This window comes from Neolamprologus brichardi, chromosome 9, assembly GCF_056152115.1.
Source record: "Neolamprologus brichardi isolate AB-2024 chromosome 9, ASM5615211v1, whole genome shotgun sequence".
Classification (NCBI taxonomy): Eukaryota; Metazoa; Chordata; class Actinopteri; order Cichliformes; family Cichlidae; genus Neolamprologus; species Neolamprologus brichardi.
Window position 1 is genome coordinate 1,113,093 of NC_142112.1, and position 20,327 is coordinate 1,133,419.

A 20,327-nucleotide genomic window follows, 5' to 3' on the forward strand; every position below is an offset into this window, starting at 1 on the left:
TGTTGTGGATGTAGTACCTTATGACAACCCAGTCTCTGCCTTTCAGAGCTGCCGGCTCTGCTTGGAGGCAGCAGTCACATTCCTTTTTACCTGGTACTTTGCAGCTTGTTATGAAGTAAAACGTGCCGCTCAGCAACCTTCACTTCATCATTTGTCCACTTGATTCTCACCTTCCCAGCTGTCATAAATGGAAACAAAAGAAAATATCTTAATGTGAATGCAAAATGTTCTTAAACCTTGCTTTCTACTGGAGCACTTTAAAGGAGCAATAAGCACAATTCATCATACTTAGGTTGAAGGAATTAAAAATGGCTATGTGAAGAACTAGAGGTGTAATTACATCTGGAGTACAGCATGAAGTCATAATCCCTCTCTCTGTGTGGATCTCCAGCCATAGACTTTGGTTTGGTTTACAGGCAGTGCACAACAGCACACCTAGCAGTGAAAAGATATTGCTTATTGCTCCTTTAAGGATGCTTGGAATGAACCATTTGAAGTGCTGTGTTCTGCTGGGAATCAAATGAGATGAAATGATTTATGATAAAAGCTCTCAATAGTGTCATGTCTGAAAACAATAAACTTGTCCTTTGACAACAAGTATATTCAGCTAAAACATTTTGTATTTGGGTGCGTTTACCCCTTCTTGGTGAAGTGTTGCTAATGTTTTTGTTGTCCAGGGTGATTGAGGCAGAGGTGCCCTTCATGTTGTCCAGGGCAGCTGAGTAAAGCGTGTGGCTTGGAACCCCAGAATACTTGGTCCTTGAGCCTTTGAAAAGTAACAGTGAAATATGAGAATCAATGCATGCAATAGGTCTGTTTGCTTTTTTCTCTGCATTGTAGGAAAAGTCAGCGTTGGGCAGTGTGTAATTCTACATTAAGGGGCTAAGGGGCTCAAGAGTTGTAATCGGAAGGTTGCCGGTTCGAGCCCCGGCTCCGACAGTCTTGGTCATTGTGTCCTTGGGCAAGACACTTCACCCGTTGCCTACTGGTGGTGGTCAGAGGGCCCATGTCCTCATGTCCTTCACAGCTTAAAACAATATGAGGACAATGTAACACACACACTACAATCACTGGTCCTACCATATGAGGACTTCTACTTAAACACACTCATGTCCTTCACAGCTTAAAACAATATGAGGACAATGTAACACACACTACAATCACTGGTCCCACCACATGAGGAAGGCAACTGAAACACACTCATGTCCTTCACAGCTTAAAACAATATGAGGACATGACGACTGAACACATGTAGAGTTCATGTTCCTGACTTCTTACTTCTCCTGCTATTGTCAATAAAAGCTCTAAACCCAACACTGATGTAAAGCCATCTATTTCCCCAGAAATTAAATCATGTAAACTGATCAGCGCGAGGTTAAATGGACAAAAACATGTGTAAAAGGACAAAAATATCAAATGTAGTCAGAATAAAGATCAAGCTGATGCTTTAAGGGAAAGTTTGGACTAACAAATGGTATAGACAATTACTTTCTCCTAATGCTAATGTTGATTTTGGTTAACTTTGACTCAAACTGATTGTTTTAATACAATCAAAGTGCATTTCATTTATACACTAGGCCCAACTGACACATATACTTGATACCAAATACAAAAAAATAATGTGTAACCTGTTGGAAGAATGAAGTGGGTATGTCACTCACCAATTGGTCTGAAGGAGGTTGAGACAGGACCTCAGCACTTGGTGTCTGCAACAAAAGACAACAATATAACGTCAGAAACATTCTGTACTGTAAATCCCGACTAGATAATTAACTACAGATCATATTTGTATGAGTGAACATTATTACAGAAGGATCTGACTTCCTTATACCAGATTCTATAGAAACTTAACACTGTACAGTTCTGCTACCCAACAATATGAGGACAATGTAACACACACACTACAATCACTGGTCCTACCATATGAGGACTTCTACTTAAACACACTCATGTCCTTCAAAGTTTAAAACAATATGAGGACATGACGACTGAACACATGTAGAGTTCATGTTCCTAACTTCTTACTTCTCCTGCTGTTGTCAATAAAAGCTCTAAACCCAACACTGATGTAAAGCCATCTATTTCCCCAGAAATTAAATCATGTAAACTGATCAGTGGGAGGTTAAATGGACAAAAACATGTGTAAAAGGACAAAAATATCAAATGTAGTCAGAATAAAGATCAAGCTGATGCTTTAAGGGAAAGTTTGGACTAACAAATGGTATAGACAATTACTTTCTCCTAATGCTAATGTTGATTTTGGTTAACTTTGACTCAAACTGATTGTTTTAATACAATCAAAGTGCATTTCATTTATGCACTAGGCCCAACTGACACATATACTTGATACCAAATACAAAAAAATAATGTGTAAACTGTTGGAAGAATGAAGTGGGTATGTCACTCACCAATTGGTCTGTACAAGGTTGAGACAGGACCTCAGCACTTGGTGTCTGCAACAAAAGACAACAATATAATGTCAGAAACATTCTGTACTGTAAATCCCGACTAGATAATTAACTACAGATCATATTTGTATCAGTGAACATTATTACAGAAGGATCTGACTTCCTTATACCAGATTCTATAGAAACTTAACACTGTACAGTTCTGCTACCCAACAATATGAGGACAATGTAACACACACACTACAATCACTGGCCCTACCATATGAGGACTTCTACTTAAACACACTCATGTCCTTCACAGCTTAAAACAATATGAGGACAATGTAACACACATTACAATCACTGGTCCCACCACACGAGGAAGGCAACTGAAACACACTCATGTCCTTCACAGCTTAAAACAATATGAGGACATGACGACTGAACACATGTAGAGTTCATGTTCCTGACTTCTTACTTCTCCTGCTGTTGTCAATAAAAGCTCTAAACCCAACACTGATGTAAAGCCATCTATTTCCCCAGAAATTAAATCATGTAAACTGATCAGCGGGAGGTTAAATGGACAAAAACATGTGTAAAAGGACAAAAATATCAAATGTAGTCAGAATAAAGATCAAGCTGATGCTTTAAGGGAAAGTTTGGACTAACAAATGGTATAGACAATTACTTTCTCCTAATGCTAATGTTGATTTTGGTTAACTTTGACTCAAACTGATTGTTTTAATACAATCAAAGTGCATTTCATTTATACACTAGGCCCAACTGACACATATACTTGATACCAAATACAAAAAAATAATGTGTAACCTGTTGGAAGAATGAAGTGGGTATGTCACTCACCAATTGGTCTGAAGGAGGTTGAGACAGGACCTCAGCACTTGGTGTCTGCAACAAAAGACAACAATATAACGTCAGAAACATTCTGTACTGTAAATCCCGACTAGATAATTAACTACAGATCATATTTGTATGAGTGAACATTATTACAGAAGGATCTGACTTCCTTATACCAGATTCTATAGAAACTTAACACTGTACAGTTCTGCTACCCAACAATATGAGGACAATGTAACACACACACTACAATCACTGGCCCTACCATATGAGGACTTCTACTTAAACACACTCATGTCCTTCACAGCTTAAAACAATATGAGGACAATGTAACACACATTACAATCACTGGTCCCACCACACGAGGAAGGCAACTGAAACACACTCATGTCCTTCACAGCTTAAAACAATATGAGGACATGACGACTGAACACATGTAGAGTTCATGTTCCTGACTTCTTACTTCTCCTGCTGTTGTCAATAAAAGCTCTAAACCCAACACTGATGTAAAGCCATCTATTTCCCCAGAAATTAAATCATGTAAACTGATCAGTGGGAGGTTAAATGGACAAAAACATGTGTAAAAGGACAAAAATATCAAATGTAGTCAGAATAAAGATCAAGCTGATGCTTTAAGGGAAAGTTTGGACTAACAAATGGTATAGACAATTACTTTCTCCTAATGCTAATGTTGATTTTGGTTAACTTTGACTCAAACTGATTGTTTTAATACAATCAAAGTGCATTTCATTTATACACTAGGCCCAACTGACACATATACTTGATACCAAATACAAAAAAATAATGTGTAACCTGTTGGAAGAATGAAGTGGGTATGTCACTCACCAATTGGTCTGAAGGAGGTTGAGACAGGACCTCAGCACTTGCTGTCTGCAACAAAAGACAACAATATAACGTCAGAAACATTCTGTACTGTAAATCCCGACTAGATAATTAACTACAGATCATATTTGTATGAGTGAACATTATTACAGAAGGATCTGACTTCCTTATACCAGATTCTATAGAAACTTAACACTGTACAGTTCTGCTACCCAACAATATGAGGACAATGTAACACACACACTACAATCACTGGTCCTACCATATGAGGACTTCTACTTAAACACACTCATGTCCTTCACAGCTTAAAACAATATGAGGACATGACGACTGAACACATGTAGAGTTCATGTTCCTGACTTCTTACTTCTCCTGCTGTTGTCAATAAAAGCTCTAAACCCAACACTGATGTAAAACCATCTATTTCCCCAGAAATTAAATCATGTAAACTGATCAGTGGGAGGTTAAATGGAAAAAAACATGTGTAAAAGGACAAAAATATCAAATGTAGTCAGAATAAAGATCAAGCTGATGCTTTAAGGGAAAGTTTGGACTAACAAATGGTATAGACAATTACTTTCTCCTAATGCTAATGTTGATTTTGGTTAACTTTGACTCAAACTGATTGTTTTAATACAATCAAAGTGCATTTCATTTATGCACTAGGCCAAACTGACACATATACTTGATACCAAATACAAAAAAATAATGTGTAACCTGTTGGAAGAATGAAGTGGGTATGTCACTCACCAATTGGTCTGTACAAAGTTGAGACAGGACCTCAGCACTTGGTGTCTGCAACAAAAGACAACAATATAATGTCAGAAACATTATGTAATTTAAATCCCGACTAGATAATTAACTACAGATCATATTTGTATCAGTGAATATTATTACAGAAGGATCTGACTTCCTTATACCAGATTCTATAGAAACTTAACACTGTACAGTTCTGCTACCCAACAATATGAGGACAGTGTAACACACACACTACAATCACTGGTCCTACCATATGAGGACTTCTATTTTCCTGTTGGAGGTTGAGACAGGATGGAGGGACAGCAGGGTAGTAGCTCGCACAAATGATTCTATTGACACAACAGGGAAGTGAGATTAATGAACTGAACACAACAGACTCTTTCAAAATAAAACAGGAAACATGGCATGAAAATACAAACGTGGTAATATACAGCCCTAACATAAATTTCTTAAAACAATGTTAATAACGTTATGCCAAAGTCAACTAACTAAAGTCAACATAAGAAACTCAAAAACTTTTGAATAAAGTCAGAAATGCTGGGCCAGAAACCCAGACCGTGAGCGAATAACTATAATACTATTGATTTGTGCTAAATACGAAAACATTAATATTATCTTTTAAATCCCCCCAAACATATCTTGTGTTGAAAAAAATGTGTGTTGCAGTTAGCTACACTTAAAAAGAGCTTAGGCTGACTGTCTCTGCAGTTGAAGATGCAGAGCACATGCTAGGCCGCAGGTCCCTTTAACTCCAGTGGGAATTTAAGAACAGTTAAATTTAACTTCTAATATCTATTGTTGAAGATAAAGCTTAAGTAATTTTTTAACATTTATCATCATTCACCATTTTCAGTTTGTTCAAATCGATTGTGCATTGTTTTAATTCCTAACTAACGTTAATTAGCTTGTTAAACATACAACTTTACCTTGCGAAGTGTGCGTGGAATCATGGATATCAAAGGTAAATACATACGTCAAGATAAATCTCTCCTGAGTGCTGAAGGTCCCGGATGTGCCGTTCACGCAGAGCTCAAGTGAGTTTGTATCTTGCCGTGACCAGCAGCTCTTTGGTTGAGGCTTTCGAACAATCAGATGCATCTTTACTCACTTGTTGACCAATCACAGACGTCGTTCTATGCTCCACTGACGAAATGCTGCATCCTCTCACCAGCCACGGGCTCTCCTCGTCCATTTAACAACAAAAACACTGCAACACGCGCTGTATTTGAGGTAGGAACACTTGAGAACTGTCACAATGTTTTGCAAACTGCTGTTACAGTTAATTTCGTTCCGTTAATTTGTTTGGTACCTATTGTTAAGTAACACTTGGTACACATGTGGTTAGCTTGCTGGTCTAGTTTAAGTTAGCATGGGCATGTTGTTCACTGATGGAGTAAGGCCAAATTTGTCTTGATATTGTCAGTGTGTTATCATAAACATGTCCTAATTTGTTATGAAAAGAAGAGCAGCACCCCTAGACCCCCAGGTGAAAATACAGATAATAGATAAGCAATTTAAGAAAATAAGTATAATGTGTATAATAAATGATTTAACTGTCACTTTCCTGGGTCTGTTGACCCAGCGTTTTAAGTTTTAGTTTGTTTGGATGTCGATATTTATTTATAAGTTCTTTAGGTTAGCTAAGTTCATTTGTTTATTAGATTACCCTTGTTATGTCTGTTTTATTGTGAAAGTCCTTTTCCTATATCCAGTGTGTCTAGTTTTGTTTCCCCTTGTCTTGTTAGGTCTGATTTGTCGCAGCTGTTCCTCATCCCCTCATTATCTCTCTGTGTACTTACAGTGGCTTGCAAATGTATTTGTCCCCCTTTTCCACATTTTGTCACATTACTGCCACAAACATGAATCAATTTTAATGGAATCCAATTGCAGCAAAAGGTGGTTCTACAAAGTATTGACTCGGGGGGCTGAATAATTACGCACACCCCAGTTTTCAGTTATTTATTTGTAAAAAATGTTTGGAATCATGTATGATTTTCGTTCCACTTCTCACGTGTACACCACTTTGTATTGGTCTTTCACGTGGAATTCCAATAAAATTGATTCATGTTTGTGGCTGTAATGTGACAAAATGTGGGAAAGTTCAAGGGGGCCGAATACTTTTGTAAGCCATGCTGTGGATTAAAAAGACATGCTGTGGATTAATAACAAGTATGATTCAGTGCAGAGAGGTCTATTAACACATAGTGAGTGAGAAAGGTGACTGGAAAGGAAAAAACTCAGTGCATCATGGGAATCCCCCGGCAGCCTGGATTCAGGAGACAGACACTATCTCTACTTTCAAGATTAGGCTTAAAACTTTCCTTTTTGCTAAAGCATATAGTTAGGGCTGGACCAGGTGACCCTGAATCCTCCCTTAGTTATGCTGCAATAGACGTAGGCCTGCTGGGAATTCCCATGATGCATTGAGTTTTTCCTTTCCAGTCACCTTTATAACTCAGTATGTGTTAATAGACCTCTCTGCATTGAATCATATCTGTTATTAATCTCTGTCTCTCTTCCACAGCATGTCTTTCATCCTGTTTTCCTTCTCTCACCCCAACTGGTCGCAACAGATGGCCGCCCCTCCCTGAGCCTGGTTCTGCCAGAGGTTTCTTCCTGTTAAAAGGGAGTTTTTCCTTCCCACTGTCGCCAAAGTGCTTGCCCATAGGTGGTCATATGATTGTTGGGTTTTTCTCTGTACCTATGAAGGGCCTTGAGGCGACTTTTGTTGTGATTTGGCGCTATATAAATAAAATTGAATTGAAATTGAATTGTACTGCTGCATACTGTGACATTTACAGTTGCTTAGTTAATTAAGTGACTTAATTACTCACTTTTATTTACTAATTGAATTACTAAATGAAGCTGGAATTGTGCATTCTGCAGTTTTTAGTAGTGTATTATTAGTTTTTAAAGAAACAATATGCATTTTATACTATATTGTAAAAAGTATAAGGTAAGTTGAATTTAAAATATAATGAAGTGTTGACTTTTTTCATCAATTCTTGTAGATACACTGAGTCGAGACTGAGCCTGATGATCATACTGAATCAGATGACAGCGGCAGGAATCTCCAAGTTCAACTGCAGATTGCAGATGCAATTATATTAATGCAGATTAATATAAACTCTTCAAGGGTCAAAATCTGCACACACATCATTCTGCATAGTGAAGGTCAGACAATTTGTGCATTGATCTTGAGAAGTAAGACTCATTAATTAATAGTAATATAATTAGACAAATGTTGAAACTTTATATTTCGAGACATTTTGTCAACAACAAAAAAAACCAAGATGTGCAGGCACTGATAACTGAATCTAAAGACCTTCATTTTTGTCAAGATTTGCCTGATTTAACTGTTGTTACCCTTGCTTATAGCTCACCCTAAAATGTATAAAAATGGGAAAAGTTTTTGATATGTGTTAGAATGATTGTTTAATTGGCAAGGTTTGAACGAACAATTTTTAGAAGCCTCAAATCTTATCTGTTATTATTCCACGAATGATTCAAATAAAGTTCACCTCCATTTCAACATTGAATACGACTGTGGACATAAGAGCTAAAAGGTGCTGTCCACGCATGTGTCCGCTAAGCCCCAGAAGGGTATAACCTGGGTCAAATGTGTTATTGTGTCTGACACACCTACAATATGAGGACTCGCAGAGTGACGTCACTGAAAGTGTGTTTAAAGTGTGTTAAGTTCCAAAACTGGCCAGTAGGTGCGAAAACTGAAAGTGAGGAAAAACGCTAAACACACTTAAACACACTTTTTCATAAAATTGTGATGTTTCAGGACTTTCGAGATTTTTGGTTTGGGAGCATGTTGGGAGCCTCTAGAACACTTTAGAAGGCTCAGAAAAATGAGGACCTCAAAAATGTCCTCATTTTTCTGAGCGTCCTCATTTTGTGAGTGTGTTATCATAAAATTGTCCTAAGATGTCATGAAAACAAGTACACACACACACACACACACACACACACACACACACACACACACACACACACACACACACACACACGCACACACACAAACACACACACACACACACACACACACACACACACACACACGAGGCCACTTTGATTATTGAAATGTGAATTTAGCCTCTAAAAGCTGTGTTCAGTCACTTTTGCTGCTTCCCTTGTTGCATCTGTATTTGTAGTTTCTCTGTCAGAGATCAAAATGATCAATAATACAAATGATACTCCAGAGTCCTTCCACTGTTATCCTGATCACTGACACTTCTTTGTTGGGTTTTAAACTCTGTAAAAACACAAAGATCATAATTCCCTGAATGACTTCAGTGTTTTTCTAACTGAACTTTGTTTCTAAAGTTAAAGGACGTTTCTCAGTAAATGTACTTGTGATACGTCATCATTCACAGATCAAGTACGTTTCAACTCAAAGTACGTATAAAGCCAAGTGTGTAAGTTCATCTCTGAATGTTTGTGATTCCTACGTTAAGTTTAACATCCGATATATGAAGCTCGGACGTCTGTGCGCTGCTGAGTCTGTTTGTTTGTTCATTCCAACCATCAAACTGTTCACTTGGAGCACAGTTTGTTTGTTTTTCAAAGTAAAACTGTGAAACACTTTTTTCATACTTGTGTTCAGTTTTGTATAGAAATGATGCAAAATTCAGTGTCAGGTTAAATGTGATAGAAACAGCTCACACTGACATCATCCTGATAAAAGATGAGTGCAGGAAAACCGTGTTTGCATTTATTTGCACTGCTTTCCATGTGTGAATGAGGCGAGTATCAAAGTGCTCAGAGGAGAAAAGCTCCATATAAGAACCATTACTCCCAGTATTATTCCAAACTGGTCCAGCCTATAAAGATGAACTCTGTGTGAACAGCTGACCTGTGTCATGTGACCAAGAACACAAACATGATCTACTGTCAGATCAGGACACGTCACAGTTACTATGTTACTGTTTAACAGCACACTGCAACATTCACACGTTCATCTAACAAACTGGATCATTAACAGCTGCATTTTCACACGTTTCACTTTGATTCACTACAGATTCAGCAGACAGAAAGAAGTTGATGAGGAAACAACAGTTCAGTTCATTTCTGTCCTGGTTGATGAAGATGGCAGCACTGCTGAGGAGCAGGAAGTGGGGATCAGACTGAGTGAAGAGTTTCAGGACAGACAGTTTGAGAACATCTCCCCTTCCTAAAAATAATCTCTGAGTATCTGCTGTGTTTGTGGAAACACTCCAACACACAGCGCTGCACATATGAACATGTGTGTGAAACAGAGCTGACATTAAACATGATGGAGGATTTATTCACAAACACACAACAACATTTACACACACATTACCTCTCTGCAGGATGACACACGTCTGATTTAAAGTCAATACCAAGACCCTTTGAGTCATCACTCTTTAAGGACACAGAGCTGGGTGGAGGTCCAGGTGGGTTCCTGTGAATAATGATGGAGCAGTGATGTGAGTGCTGAGCTGTGACATGGAGAAGAGTCATGGACAGTTAGAGATGGTCATCTCACCTCTGAGCTTTGGTCTGGCTCTCATGTTCCCCACACAGAGTGCTTTTAGAGGGAGGGACTCCCTCCTCTCTGTCCTCACACTGATCCATGCTGCTCGATTCACATCAGCTCACACACACTTTCTACCTTCACCTGCAGAGGAAACACAAATCATTCATGTGCACATCAGCTGAAATCCTCCTTTCCATCATGTGTGCTGTCCAAATATCAGCTGCTTCTTCCCTGCTTCATCTCAGTGTCAGCTGAGAGAATGACAAACCCACTACGTGTCAACATTTGATGGATGATGACACAGAAATGTGAAATGATATTGATCTAAATCTGTCCTGATGATGATGAGAAGCTCTGATGAGTTGTGACTCTCTGAGGTGTTACTAGGACGTAGAAACACTGGAGCTCAGCCCTGAAATCTTTGCTGTTTTCACTTGATAACAGCAGCTGTTTAAAGTTACTGAGTGTGTTTGACAGTAAAGTGAATGTAAATGTGAGACACTGTGTGCTCACAGCTAAAGGCTGCAGTCAGCTGTGTTAGAGCCTCTTTCACACAATGATCCTTTAATAAACACTCAGAGCTCCATGTTGATGAAGCAGTCATGTGTGAGCTTGTGTGCTGACATGTTGACAGTTTGACTTCAGCTCTTACTGAAGAAAATCCACAGAAGGCTGAAAGTGAAGCATCACTTCCTGTTTGAGGAGAGCCAACAGTCTGTTTACACGTCATGTCTGAGTTACAGCTGGAATAAATGATCATTTGCAAAGTCTGCTGCTCTTTCTGTAACCATCTGACCATCAACTAACTCTGTGCTGCTGCTCTCATTCACAAAGTGCTCAATTACATTTTTAACTCGTGTCTTTAAGAGCTCTTAGCGTTAGCTTAGCTTTAGCATGCTGTCTGACTAGCTTAGCGTCAGAGCTCTGCAGGTGTGTCGTGTGTAAATACTAATCACAGTGACAGTGAAGGAGGTAAAGGTGAGAAAAACACTGCAGCTGAGCTGTGACGTCATCACGTACGCTGCGTCCTCTGTGGGCTCTGAGTGAACTCACAAAGTACAAACTACAAGTACACAAACACGAACGTAGCTCAGAGTGGCGGACACACTCGGCCTCGTTGGTCCAGCTGTGAGTCCGTTACCGTGAACTATGGAGCGGCAGATTTGTGCTGAACTAAGCTGCACACAGCTGATGTTAGCCAGGAAACATTACACACTGACTTTAATGGAGAGACCGGAAATACAAACACACAGTTTGTTGTGTGAAGAAATCAAACATGAGCTGAACAAACAGTAAAGTTCCTAAAGACAAACTGTTAAAGGAGGAAACAAAGCAAACTTACAGTTTCTTCACACACCAACAACAAGCTCCACTCCACGAAGTTCAGGAAGTGAAAGTAAACTGAGCAGGTAGAAAACACCCAGAGAGGCGTTTGAGGACACTCGGGAGCAGTGGCGTGTCCAGCGCTTGACACCCTTGAAATCCTTTTCTATGTAGCTGACAGCTGGTAACTGTGCAGGGGCGGGTCTAGCAAAGTTTTACCAGGGGGCCAGGTAGGGCATTAACAGGAAAAGGGGGGCACAAAAAATACTTTTCTTTCTTATTCTCATTTAAAATGTCTCGCTTTTAATAAATAATTATCTGAATCTTGTGAACAAAGTTTTTATCTGATGTAAAATGTATAAGGCAGCATAGAAAGTATTTACTTGCTTTCAGGTTTCATTCAAATGTTAGTCTTTTCATTTGTTTCCCCACTTTTTTCCTGTTTCAAAATCAAACTTGTGAGAAGATTATCTTCTTTTTTTAATAGGCAGATAAAGTTTTGCATTGGCATTGGCTAATTTGGCAATTGTATGTTAAAAATGTTCATATTTTAATATTCAAAAATGTTTTTGCCCAAAACATATGTGCACTATATGTCAGTAAAAATACTATCTAAATATTGCTGTCCTTGAATGCTGAATAAACACTGACTGATTGTATCTCTTGTACTTTATCAACACAGCATCTAGAAACTTTGCACCGTAGTGGTTAAAATCTCATTCTAATAACAGTTAAAAGTGCATTCGGTTGTTAGGTTTATAGGGTTATTGAATTATGGTTAACGGTTGGTAGAATTTTTTTTAACATTATCTGTCAATTACATCTGCCACCCTTCTCCAAATCTGTGCCCCCATCTGGCCCCCCCAACAAAAATTTTCTAGACACGCCACTGCCCCCCCAGGGACCACCCCTCCTAAAACTTCCCCCTTCCTAAACATTAAATGCCATGTTGCCATATCATTTTTTGATTGGTCGACATGGTACATTTTTCCACCAATAGGAAAGGGTGGGGGGTGTTTTTGTTTTGTTTTTGCTCACAGGCTTTCGAGCGTTTTCCTTATAAAACGCAGTTTTTACCGTTTCTTCCTGCAGTAAATATAAACAACGACAGTATTCAGGAAGAAAAACAAACATTGCAGATATTTTATCATAACTCTGGTTTTACGTGGCCGATCAACACAATTTAAAAACTGGTATAAAGTCCACACTTTGTACATCAGTTGTTCGTCTGTCCTGCTCACATCTCCAATGGTTGTACACGTTGTCATTAACGTGGCTTCACTCCACATCAGCTGCTTTGCTAAAACACCAGTGTCGGCACATAAGGACGCTGTCATAGCCTGTCAACCACGTTGATTAGCTGCGTATATACGAATGTGAATCGCATCATTGGCTGGAGCAGCCAGTCACCGCTCACTTACTGACTCACACTGCAAAACAGATTCAATTGTTAACGTATTTATTTTAACTTCAATTCAGGTTAGATTTTTTTTTTTGTGTGTAATGCAGATTTTCTGTGTGCAGAGACCGTGCCAGTGTTGTGCGATTACACACGCGTGCAGCTTAGAGCGAACATGGCTCCCATTGTGTTGAAGGAGTCCAAGTGACGGTGGTTCTGGATACTCACTGTGAGTTCAGCTGCACTGGAGTAGTTAAAAGTACATGTGTATGTAGGTTTGGGCTCATTCCTTGTTGTCTGGGACGACAGACAGACATAAAACAGTGCTCAGTGACACTAATATCTTTGCATTGCATATTATCTAATGCAAAAACAAGTGAACGCACAAAAGCTGTTGGGATTTGGCTTCCTAAGCAGTTGGGGTGCACTCTGTTGGTTTCCAAACAAACAAACACCACTGTGTTGGTGATTCATGCAAACTTGCATATCAGCCTTTGAAGGTTTTGTAGTATTGAGAACAAAGAGGTTGTGTTAGGGCTGAAAAGCCCGACTTGTTCTCCTCTGCAGGTCATCAAATGCACCACAGAAGTTTGTATTTGCACAAGCCTGTATATGTTTGATGGCTTTATTATTCTCTGTTCAAAGACAGTAAATGTGGAAAATGTCTCATGTAGTATCAGCTTCATTTAAAATGACTGCAAACATTTAGAGAACATGTGCTGCTGTTTGTCCTACATTTCAACACTGAATGAACCCTGAAAACGTGATGGCAGCTGGCAGATTGGAGTTCACATGAAATATCGGCTGTATGAAGACTGGAAATATAGATGATACAAATATGCAGCCAAACATTTGTGGACATGGATAAACTCTCTGATCCAAAAAGCAGGAAGTGACACAGCTAGAAAATGAAAGTGTGTAACAGCTGAAGTCAAATGTAATGCAGAGTTGAATCTGCACTTGGATCATCTGTGAAAGGTCCACATGTAGGGATTACATGAGTCCTGATGTTTGTCAGTGCAGCTTGATAACTCCATTTACTGTGGGCTACATATACTGGGCTGGTAGCTCCATAGTGTTGGAAACAAACTATTCAATGTGCAAATTTAAAATCAGAGGCTCTTCTAACACAGGAGCCATGTTGAGTTTACAGCCGACCAGTCTGAACTGGAATGAAGCCCATTGACAGCCAGCAGGTCTGAACAGGAACGCACCCATTTGTATGCGTGGCAATGATGTGGCTGCAGCTGACACAGGATTGGTTCAAACTAAACATCAGACGCATTTCACAGAGTTCACAAATAAACTCACGTTTTTATCTTTGAAGATCATCATAAAGTAGAATTGATGGTCCAGTAGAAACAGCAGGAGGTTTGAGCCCTTCTGATGCAGCGGAAACAGGATTTGGAGGAAGATGTTAATAGATTAGAAAGAATTGTACACTGTGAATCAATGCAAGTCTTTCTAGATAGACAGATCTTTAATAATCCCTCAGGTAGGTTCCTCTGGGACAGTCACAGATAGAGACGCCAATTCTGACGTCCTTTGAAAGTTTGAATTTTCATCACTCGTCATGCACACAGATGTTAATTCTACATATTCCTAGTACTGAACTCTAAATCAATATGAAGAAAATGCTCCTACTAATCTGCATATATGTTGATATCAAACCCTTTTCCAGCACATGGATAAATCTCTATAAATCTTCCAGTCTGATCAGAATGGGCACAGTGTTGTTATTGCAGCTGATGTTTGAAAAGCTAAATGTCCATTTTAAAGTGCTCGTGTGTAGGATTGTGTTTCCTTCCTTTGTGCAGTTCTTACAGTAAACATGTTTGAATGTTTCCTGTTCCCCTGATGCTTCATAGAAAACATGGATAATGCACCACTTTATTTGAAGACATCTGTAGCACTGCCTCAGTTCTGGATGTTTCCACAGACTCCTCTGTGCACCTAAAGAAAAGGTCAAAGGTCAGCAGCACATGTAGTTGGGACAATTCTTCATTTACAAACAACAGTCGCACAAACTACACAATTATTTTCCTCCAATGACACTTTTCACTTGCAGAAATGGTCCTGTGTGAATTCTAGGCTGTGATATAAAAACTAGTTCCTAATGGCAGCGATTCACTCAGTAAACATGTGTTTCCTTCACCAACCTCACACACAGATCCAATAAGATCAGGAAGTGGGCAGTATAGTACAATATGTGTTATTTTGTACTGTACTGCCCAAACTAAAGATCTGCTGAAGTGTTGGAAATGATCCAGATGTTTATTTTGGACGATACAGCAGAAGATCAGACATGAAAGTGGAGATAACACAGAAGACCTGCAGCAAAGGGTCAGAGGTCAGACTGGGCCACTGGATTCAACAATGAGCCAATGATCATCAAGTAGTGACTAAAGCAGAGCCCTGACGTTCTGACATTTATCACACAGTTAGAACAAATGTCTGCTGATGACTTCATCTCATGAAATGACTGATAGATGTCAATTCATTGATCAGCTGCTGCTGCTGATCTTCATCGTGCACAGAAACATTCAGCTTGTTTCAATCAGTAAATAACTCCCACTACTCTCAGTTTGAACTGTTCCCACTCAAAATGCTGTGAGAACAATGATCATTGTAGAACTTCACAAACATCACGTGTTGTTTTCCACATGTAAGATCAGCAAACATACAGAAACTTCCTGTTGCCACACACGGCCTCTAAAATCTCTTCCACGGTTTCTGTCTGAAGTCCACTCTGTGTCGGATCCACAGGAAACAACAAGATCTTATTAACATGGTTTTCAATGTGTCTCCTTCCAAAAAGTCCAACCAATGAACAAATGTGTATATTTGTGGAGGCCGAACAAAAGCATGACACATTTCTCTGTTTCTATAAACTGGTGTCAAACACAAATATGAAGAGTTTCACTGACAGACTCTAAAATGCCCCCGCTGTGAATCAAAGAGAAATCCTACAGTGTGGCCAGAGAATCTTAATGGCTCCAACATCAACACATCCACAATGTTGGATCCAGTTCTACCTCACAGAGTTACTAAGACACACCCTCTGCCAGCATTACAACAGCTCCACCTGCTTCACCTGCCTCCTCAGCATCTGTACACCTGAAGAGAAAAGAAAGGCTCCAAAAGCTCAAATCTACAAAGGATTCATGAAGTTTCATCCAACAATAACATGTTTGCCTTCCACAGTGTGCTGTTAGACACCACTGTACCTCTGCCATTTCAAAAAGAGCAGCTTGCTAACATTTTGGCTGCAAACACTTTGTGTTTAAGTTCTTAATCTTTGTTTTCTTTGTGAACAACATCTGGAGCTTTTTGACTCATAGAAACATCATTTTGTTCTTTAGATGACAGCAGATTGGGACTGAATAATCAATCACTATCAAACCAATAAAGACAAAAATGCTGATTTTACAGGAACTTTGTTGGAGAAGCTGTAAAGACATGAAACTGGTGGAGATCCCAAACCAGTTGATAGTGCTGGTTATTCCAAATAAAGCTGTTTTCATTTGAGATGAAATGACTTTCTGTCCTGATATATAATAAAGATGTTAGTTGTTTTTGAGCCCCTGTATTAAAAGTAGTTTAAAGTCAGCTTGAGTTTGATGTCTTTATGTCAAAGCTGCTCATGATGTTGAGCTGCTGATGGAATAAAAACAGTGAAAAATCTCCTCAATATAAAAGCATGTAGTCCAGACTTAAATGTAGCCTATTGTTAGCTGAGGTCCACACACAGTGTTTGACAGTGTAAACTGTGTGAAAGGGCTGCTGCTGGAGCTCACTAGGATGAGCAGGTGACCATGTGCCACGAGGTGGAGAGCAGCTGGCCTGGCTTTGATTCTGACCACGCCCCCTTTCTCTCTCCCTCTGCTTTGCTGTCACTTATCTTCACTGCTCTGTCCAATAAAGCTGAAAAAGGCCCCAAATCAAAGAAATCTGCCTGCAGCCTCTGAAATGTCTTCTGTTTCCTTCCCGACGCCTTTTTCACCGTCAGCCCATCAGACAGTACAGCAGCATTTATGATGATGTCATGATTTTGAAGAGACTGCTATGGTGGCCTCCCATGACCCCCAGCCTCATCTACACTGAGATGCTGACATTTGAAAACATTCAGCACACAACTGAATAATAGTCCAACACAACAGTCTGTGTACAGACACACACTGACCTTTCATAGAGTCAAAGGAGTCAATCAAACACAGCTAGTTGAGTCATTTCTTGTGTGAGTCTAAAGTGAATCTAGTATTTGAAAGTCCACTTCCTGTATTTGTTGTTGAAGACTTCTTCAGCTTCTTCTCAAGGACATCAGCTGCTTGTTTGGCAGCAGAGGCAGTTAAGAAGCTTCCTGAAAAACACTGAACAGTGAGTTCACTGTGGCATATGACAGATTCAGCTTTCTGTGTGCAAATGTGTCTGTGTCAACCTTTCAAATGCTGTTGAATCCAAAACATCAGCGGCTCCTTGGCTGCTCACTTCATGCACTTCTGTCTTTGTGACAGTCCAATGACATCACAGCTGTTTCTTGCTCCTCCCCTCACCTGTGGATGGACGGTGCTGTTACCGTGGTGACAGCTTGGATGTGTTTCAGTCCTGCCTGGTTATCACTGCAGGAATCTTTCACATTTATTACAGGTAATAACTCTGATTTTTCTGTGTATTATGAACTAAATGTATCCTGATACACACAGAGATGGATGAGCAGAGGTCACATGATGAAAGAAAAAACATGGAGTCTTTGATTTATTTAGATATTTATTGATGAATGCAAACAAACCCTGACACTGAACCATCGTCCAGCTTTCACAGAACAAACCTGATCACATGACCTGCTGACCCAAACAGTGAAAAGCTCCATGGCAACAACAACAAACAGCCTCACATATGTTAACAGAGGCTGTTAGAAGCACAGAGTCTTTACAGTCTTTCTCCTGTTTGTACACAGATCTCTGCACATCTTCATCACAGTTACTCACAGACGTGCAGAGTGTGTGGATATCAAAGCTAAGTTTCCACCATGTTTGTAGTCTGTACTGGGACTCATGGAGCATCTCTCTATGAGCACTCAGTGCTTTAAACAGTGAGTCCCAGTTTAACCAGCAGCCTTCACACCACACAGACATGGAAACTTCAAACCCTCAGACTGAAGTCACTGGCAGTCTCTGGCACCAGCGACTGCGCTAACAAACACAGCAAACAGTGAAGGTTTGGTAGAGAAAGCTGGTTGGGTAATACCAAGTACGCGGTGGAGGAGGCGGGGTTACATTACTAGATGATTAAACATGGAACTATTTTGCTTGCAATAATTGAAATGATGAAAGAAACTCGACAAGCTATTTATGCAAGATAATTCATAATTTTATAAACTGGAATGATGAAATTATATTGGCTGGATCTGATTATTGGGGGGTCATGACCCCCGTAACCCCCCTGGAAATTACGCACCTGGTCCTGAGGTCCAATCCACCATCTTTGTTTCAGTGCGGAGCTTCATGTTCTCCCGTGTTTGTGTGCGTCCTCTCCGGTACTCCGGCTTCCTCCCACAGTCCCAACACATGCAGTTAGTGGGGTCAGGTTAACTGTGAGTGGTTGTGTCTCTGTGTTATTCCACCTTAATCAATGACTTCCTGTTAGCATTAAGTGCTTCTGTAGGACTGATGTCATTTTCATGGGTTGATCATTTAAATGAAGCTGGACTCAGATGCAGTAAATAAGTTGATTGATCATTAATGAATAAAGCTGGTCAAATACATGGACACATGTGATTGTGTATTGTAGTATTGATCCCAATGCTGGTATTAGTCCTGGATCAATAACACTGGATGGATGCGTTCAGCATGGAGCCCCTGAGCTGTGTTACAGACAAACATGGAAACTGACAGGTCTGTGTCATTCACAGTCTGTAACACTTCTAAACAACAGAGGCTGACCCAAGTGCCTCAGAGCCAGGCACGCTCACATCACAGCTCTCTAAATAAGCCAGTTTCAAAATAAGAGCTGAAAGCTGTGTTTGGTTGTGTTAGCTTATTATTGTGGAGACTAACATTCAGTGATCATGTGTTCAGACTCATAATGATTACTCTCATAAATCCTGATCTTTGTATTTACTGTGTGTTGGATCAATAACTGAGATTCATCGTATCACACAGCTGTGCTGCTGCTGCTGGTGATGTCAGCACATCTGGAACAATACGAGGTATCTGCTACCAGACTGAGCAGGACGTGAGACCTGTGGACTGTTTCAAGCTGTCCCTCCACAGCTCACTCAGACCTGATCCACACCTCAGTGATATTCTCTGACTTCCTCAGTAGAGACAGAAACCATTCAGATCTGGGACGATCAGCTGACTGATGATGTCACACAGACTGTGTTTTTCAGGAACAGTGATTCTGATGTGAGCCTGCTAGCTGACAGCAGACCTGATGAAACCACATGTTCACATCTGTGAGGACAGACTGGACTCTTTGACTGCACCTTGGTTCTCCTCAGAGGTCTGTACAGGAGCATGTCCACCCCCACTGAAGATCTCAGTCACTGTGAAACATAGAAAGCTGCTTGTGTAGCCTCTGCCTCACATGTAGATACAGCTACAGGTTTCTCTGTCAGTCAGACTGAAACAGTGTCCTGATGCTGCATCATTCAGCTCTGTGCCCCAGTCAGCATCACTGTGAGCTACCAGTGTCAGTGTTTCTGCCCTTTTCCTGTAACACTACACTCAGCACAGGCTCAGCTGCTATCCAGTGTTGGACTTTGGCTTCAGCTGCTGTGATAGATCCTCTAACATAGATCAGCTCTGCTACATGTTGTTAGATAAGTGCAGCTGCCTGTCATGTCCTGATGTTTCTCTGGCTCAGCAGCTTCTCCATCAGAGGTTCACATGGAGCTGATCCAGTATCTCCAGTAACTGTGTTCTGTGCCTCACTGGTTCATCCTTCTGTCTGTGTGACGTCAGTCAGATGTTGAAGTTAAACTCTGTAATCTTCACTGTGTCACAGAGTTCAGTGAGTCCCGTTATTCACAGTATCAATCAGATCATCAGAGAACAGCTGATCAGCAATCAGTGGTGCCAACAGCACCTCCTGTGGTGAGAGGATGCAATAATGCAATGTAGCATTTTTACACTCAACACTTCCAGTCATGGAAACTGTCTGTTGGATCTGTTTGACGTTGCTTTCTTGTGTTGCTTTCTTGGTTAGAGTTCCTCACAAATGTCCAGATTATTCTTCTAATGAGGCGTCG

General features: G+C 40.1%; 2 protein-coding genes across 3 annotated transcripts in view; both read right to left on the reverse strand.

The window, feature by feature from the left end:
- LOC102798425 (protein NLRC3-like) overlaps window positions 1-11,778 on the reverse strand; it is a 28,960-nt gene extending 17,182 nt beyond the window's left edge. Inside the window, exons 1-3 of the mRNA XM_087845783.1 lie at window positions 11,696-11,778; window positions 10,363-10,494; window positions 10,177-10,278 (exon numbers count right to left, since the gene is read on the reverse strand). Coding sequence (XP_087701909.1) covers window positions 10,177-10,278; window positions 10,363-10,451 — 191 coding nt within the window. The 5' untranslated portion in view covers window positions 10,452-10,494; window positions 11,696-11,778. The remainder of the gene's footprint in view (window positions 1-10,176; window positions 10,279-10,362; window positions 10,495-11,695) is intronic.
- On the reverse strand, window positions 1,531-7,289 carry LOC148101079 (uncharacterized). Of its 2 annotated transcripts, XM_087845778.1 has the most exons (7): window positions 5,818-7,289; window positions 5,050-5,173; window positions 4,836-4,880; window positions 4,089-4,133; window positions 3,249-3,293; window positions 2,409-2,453; window positions 1,531-1,706 (listed from the first exon to the last, which is right to left on the reverse strand). In XM_087845778.1, the coding sequence occupies exons 1-7, from the start codon at window positions 5,940-5,942 to the stop codon at window positions 1,563-1,565; spliced, it is 573 nt and encodes a 190-aa protein (XP_087701904.1). In that variant the 5' UTR covers window positions 5,943-7,289; the 3' UTR covers window positions 1,531-1,562. The 2 variants fall into 2 exon arrangements, 1 of the variants encoding a protein (XP_087701904.1); XR_015719584.1 differs by lacking the exons at window positions 1,531-1,706; window positions 2,409-2,453; window positions 3,249-3,293; window positions 4,089-4,133; window positions 4,836-4,880 and having other exon boundaries at window positions 5,095-5,173; window positions 5,771-5,889.
- Window positions 11,779-20,327: the final 8,549 nt, after the last annotated feature.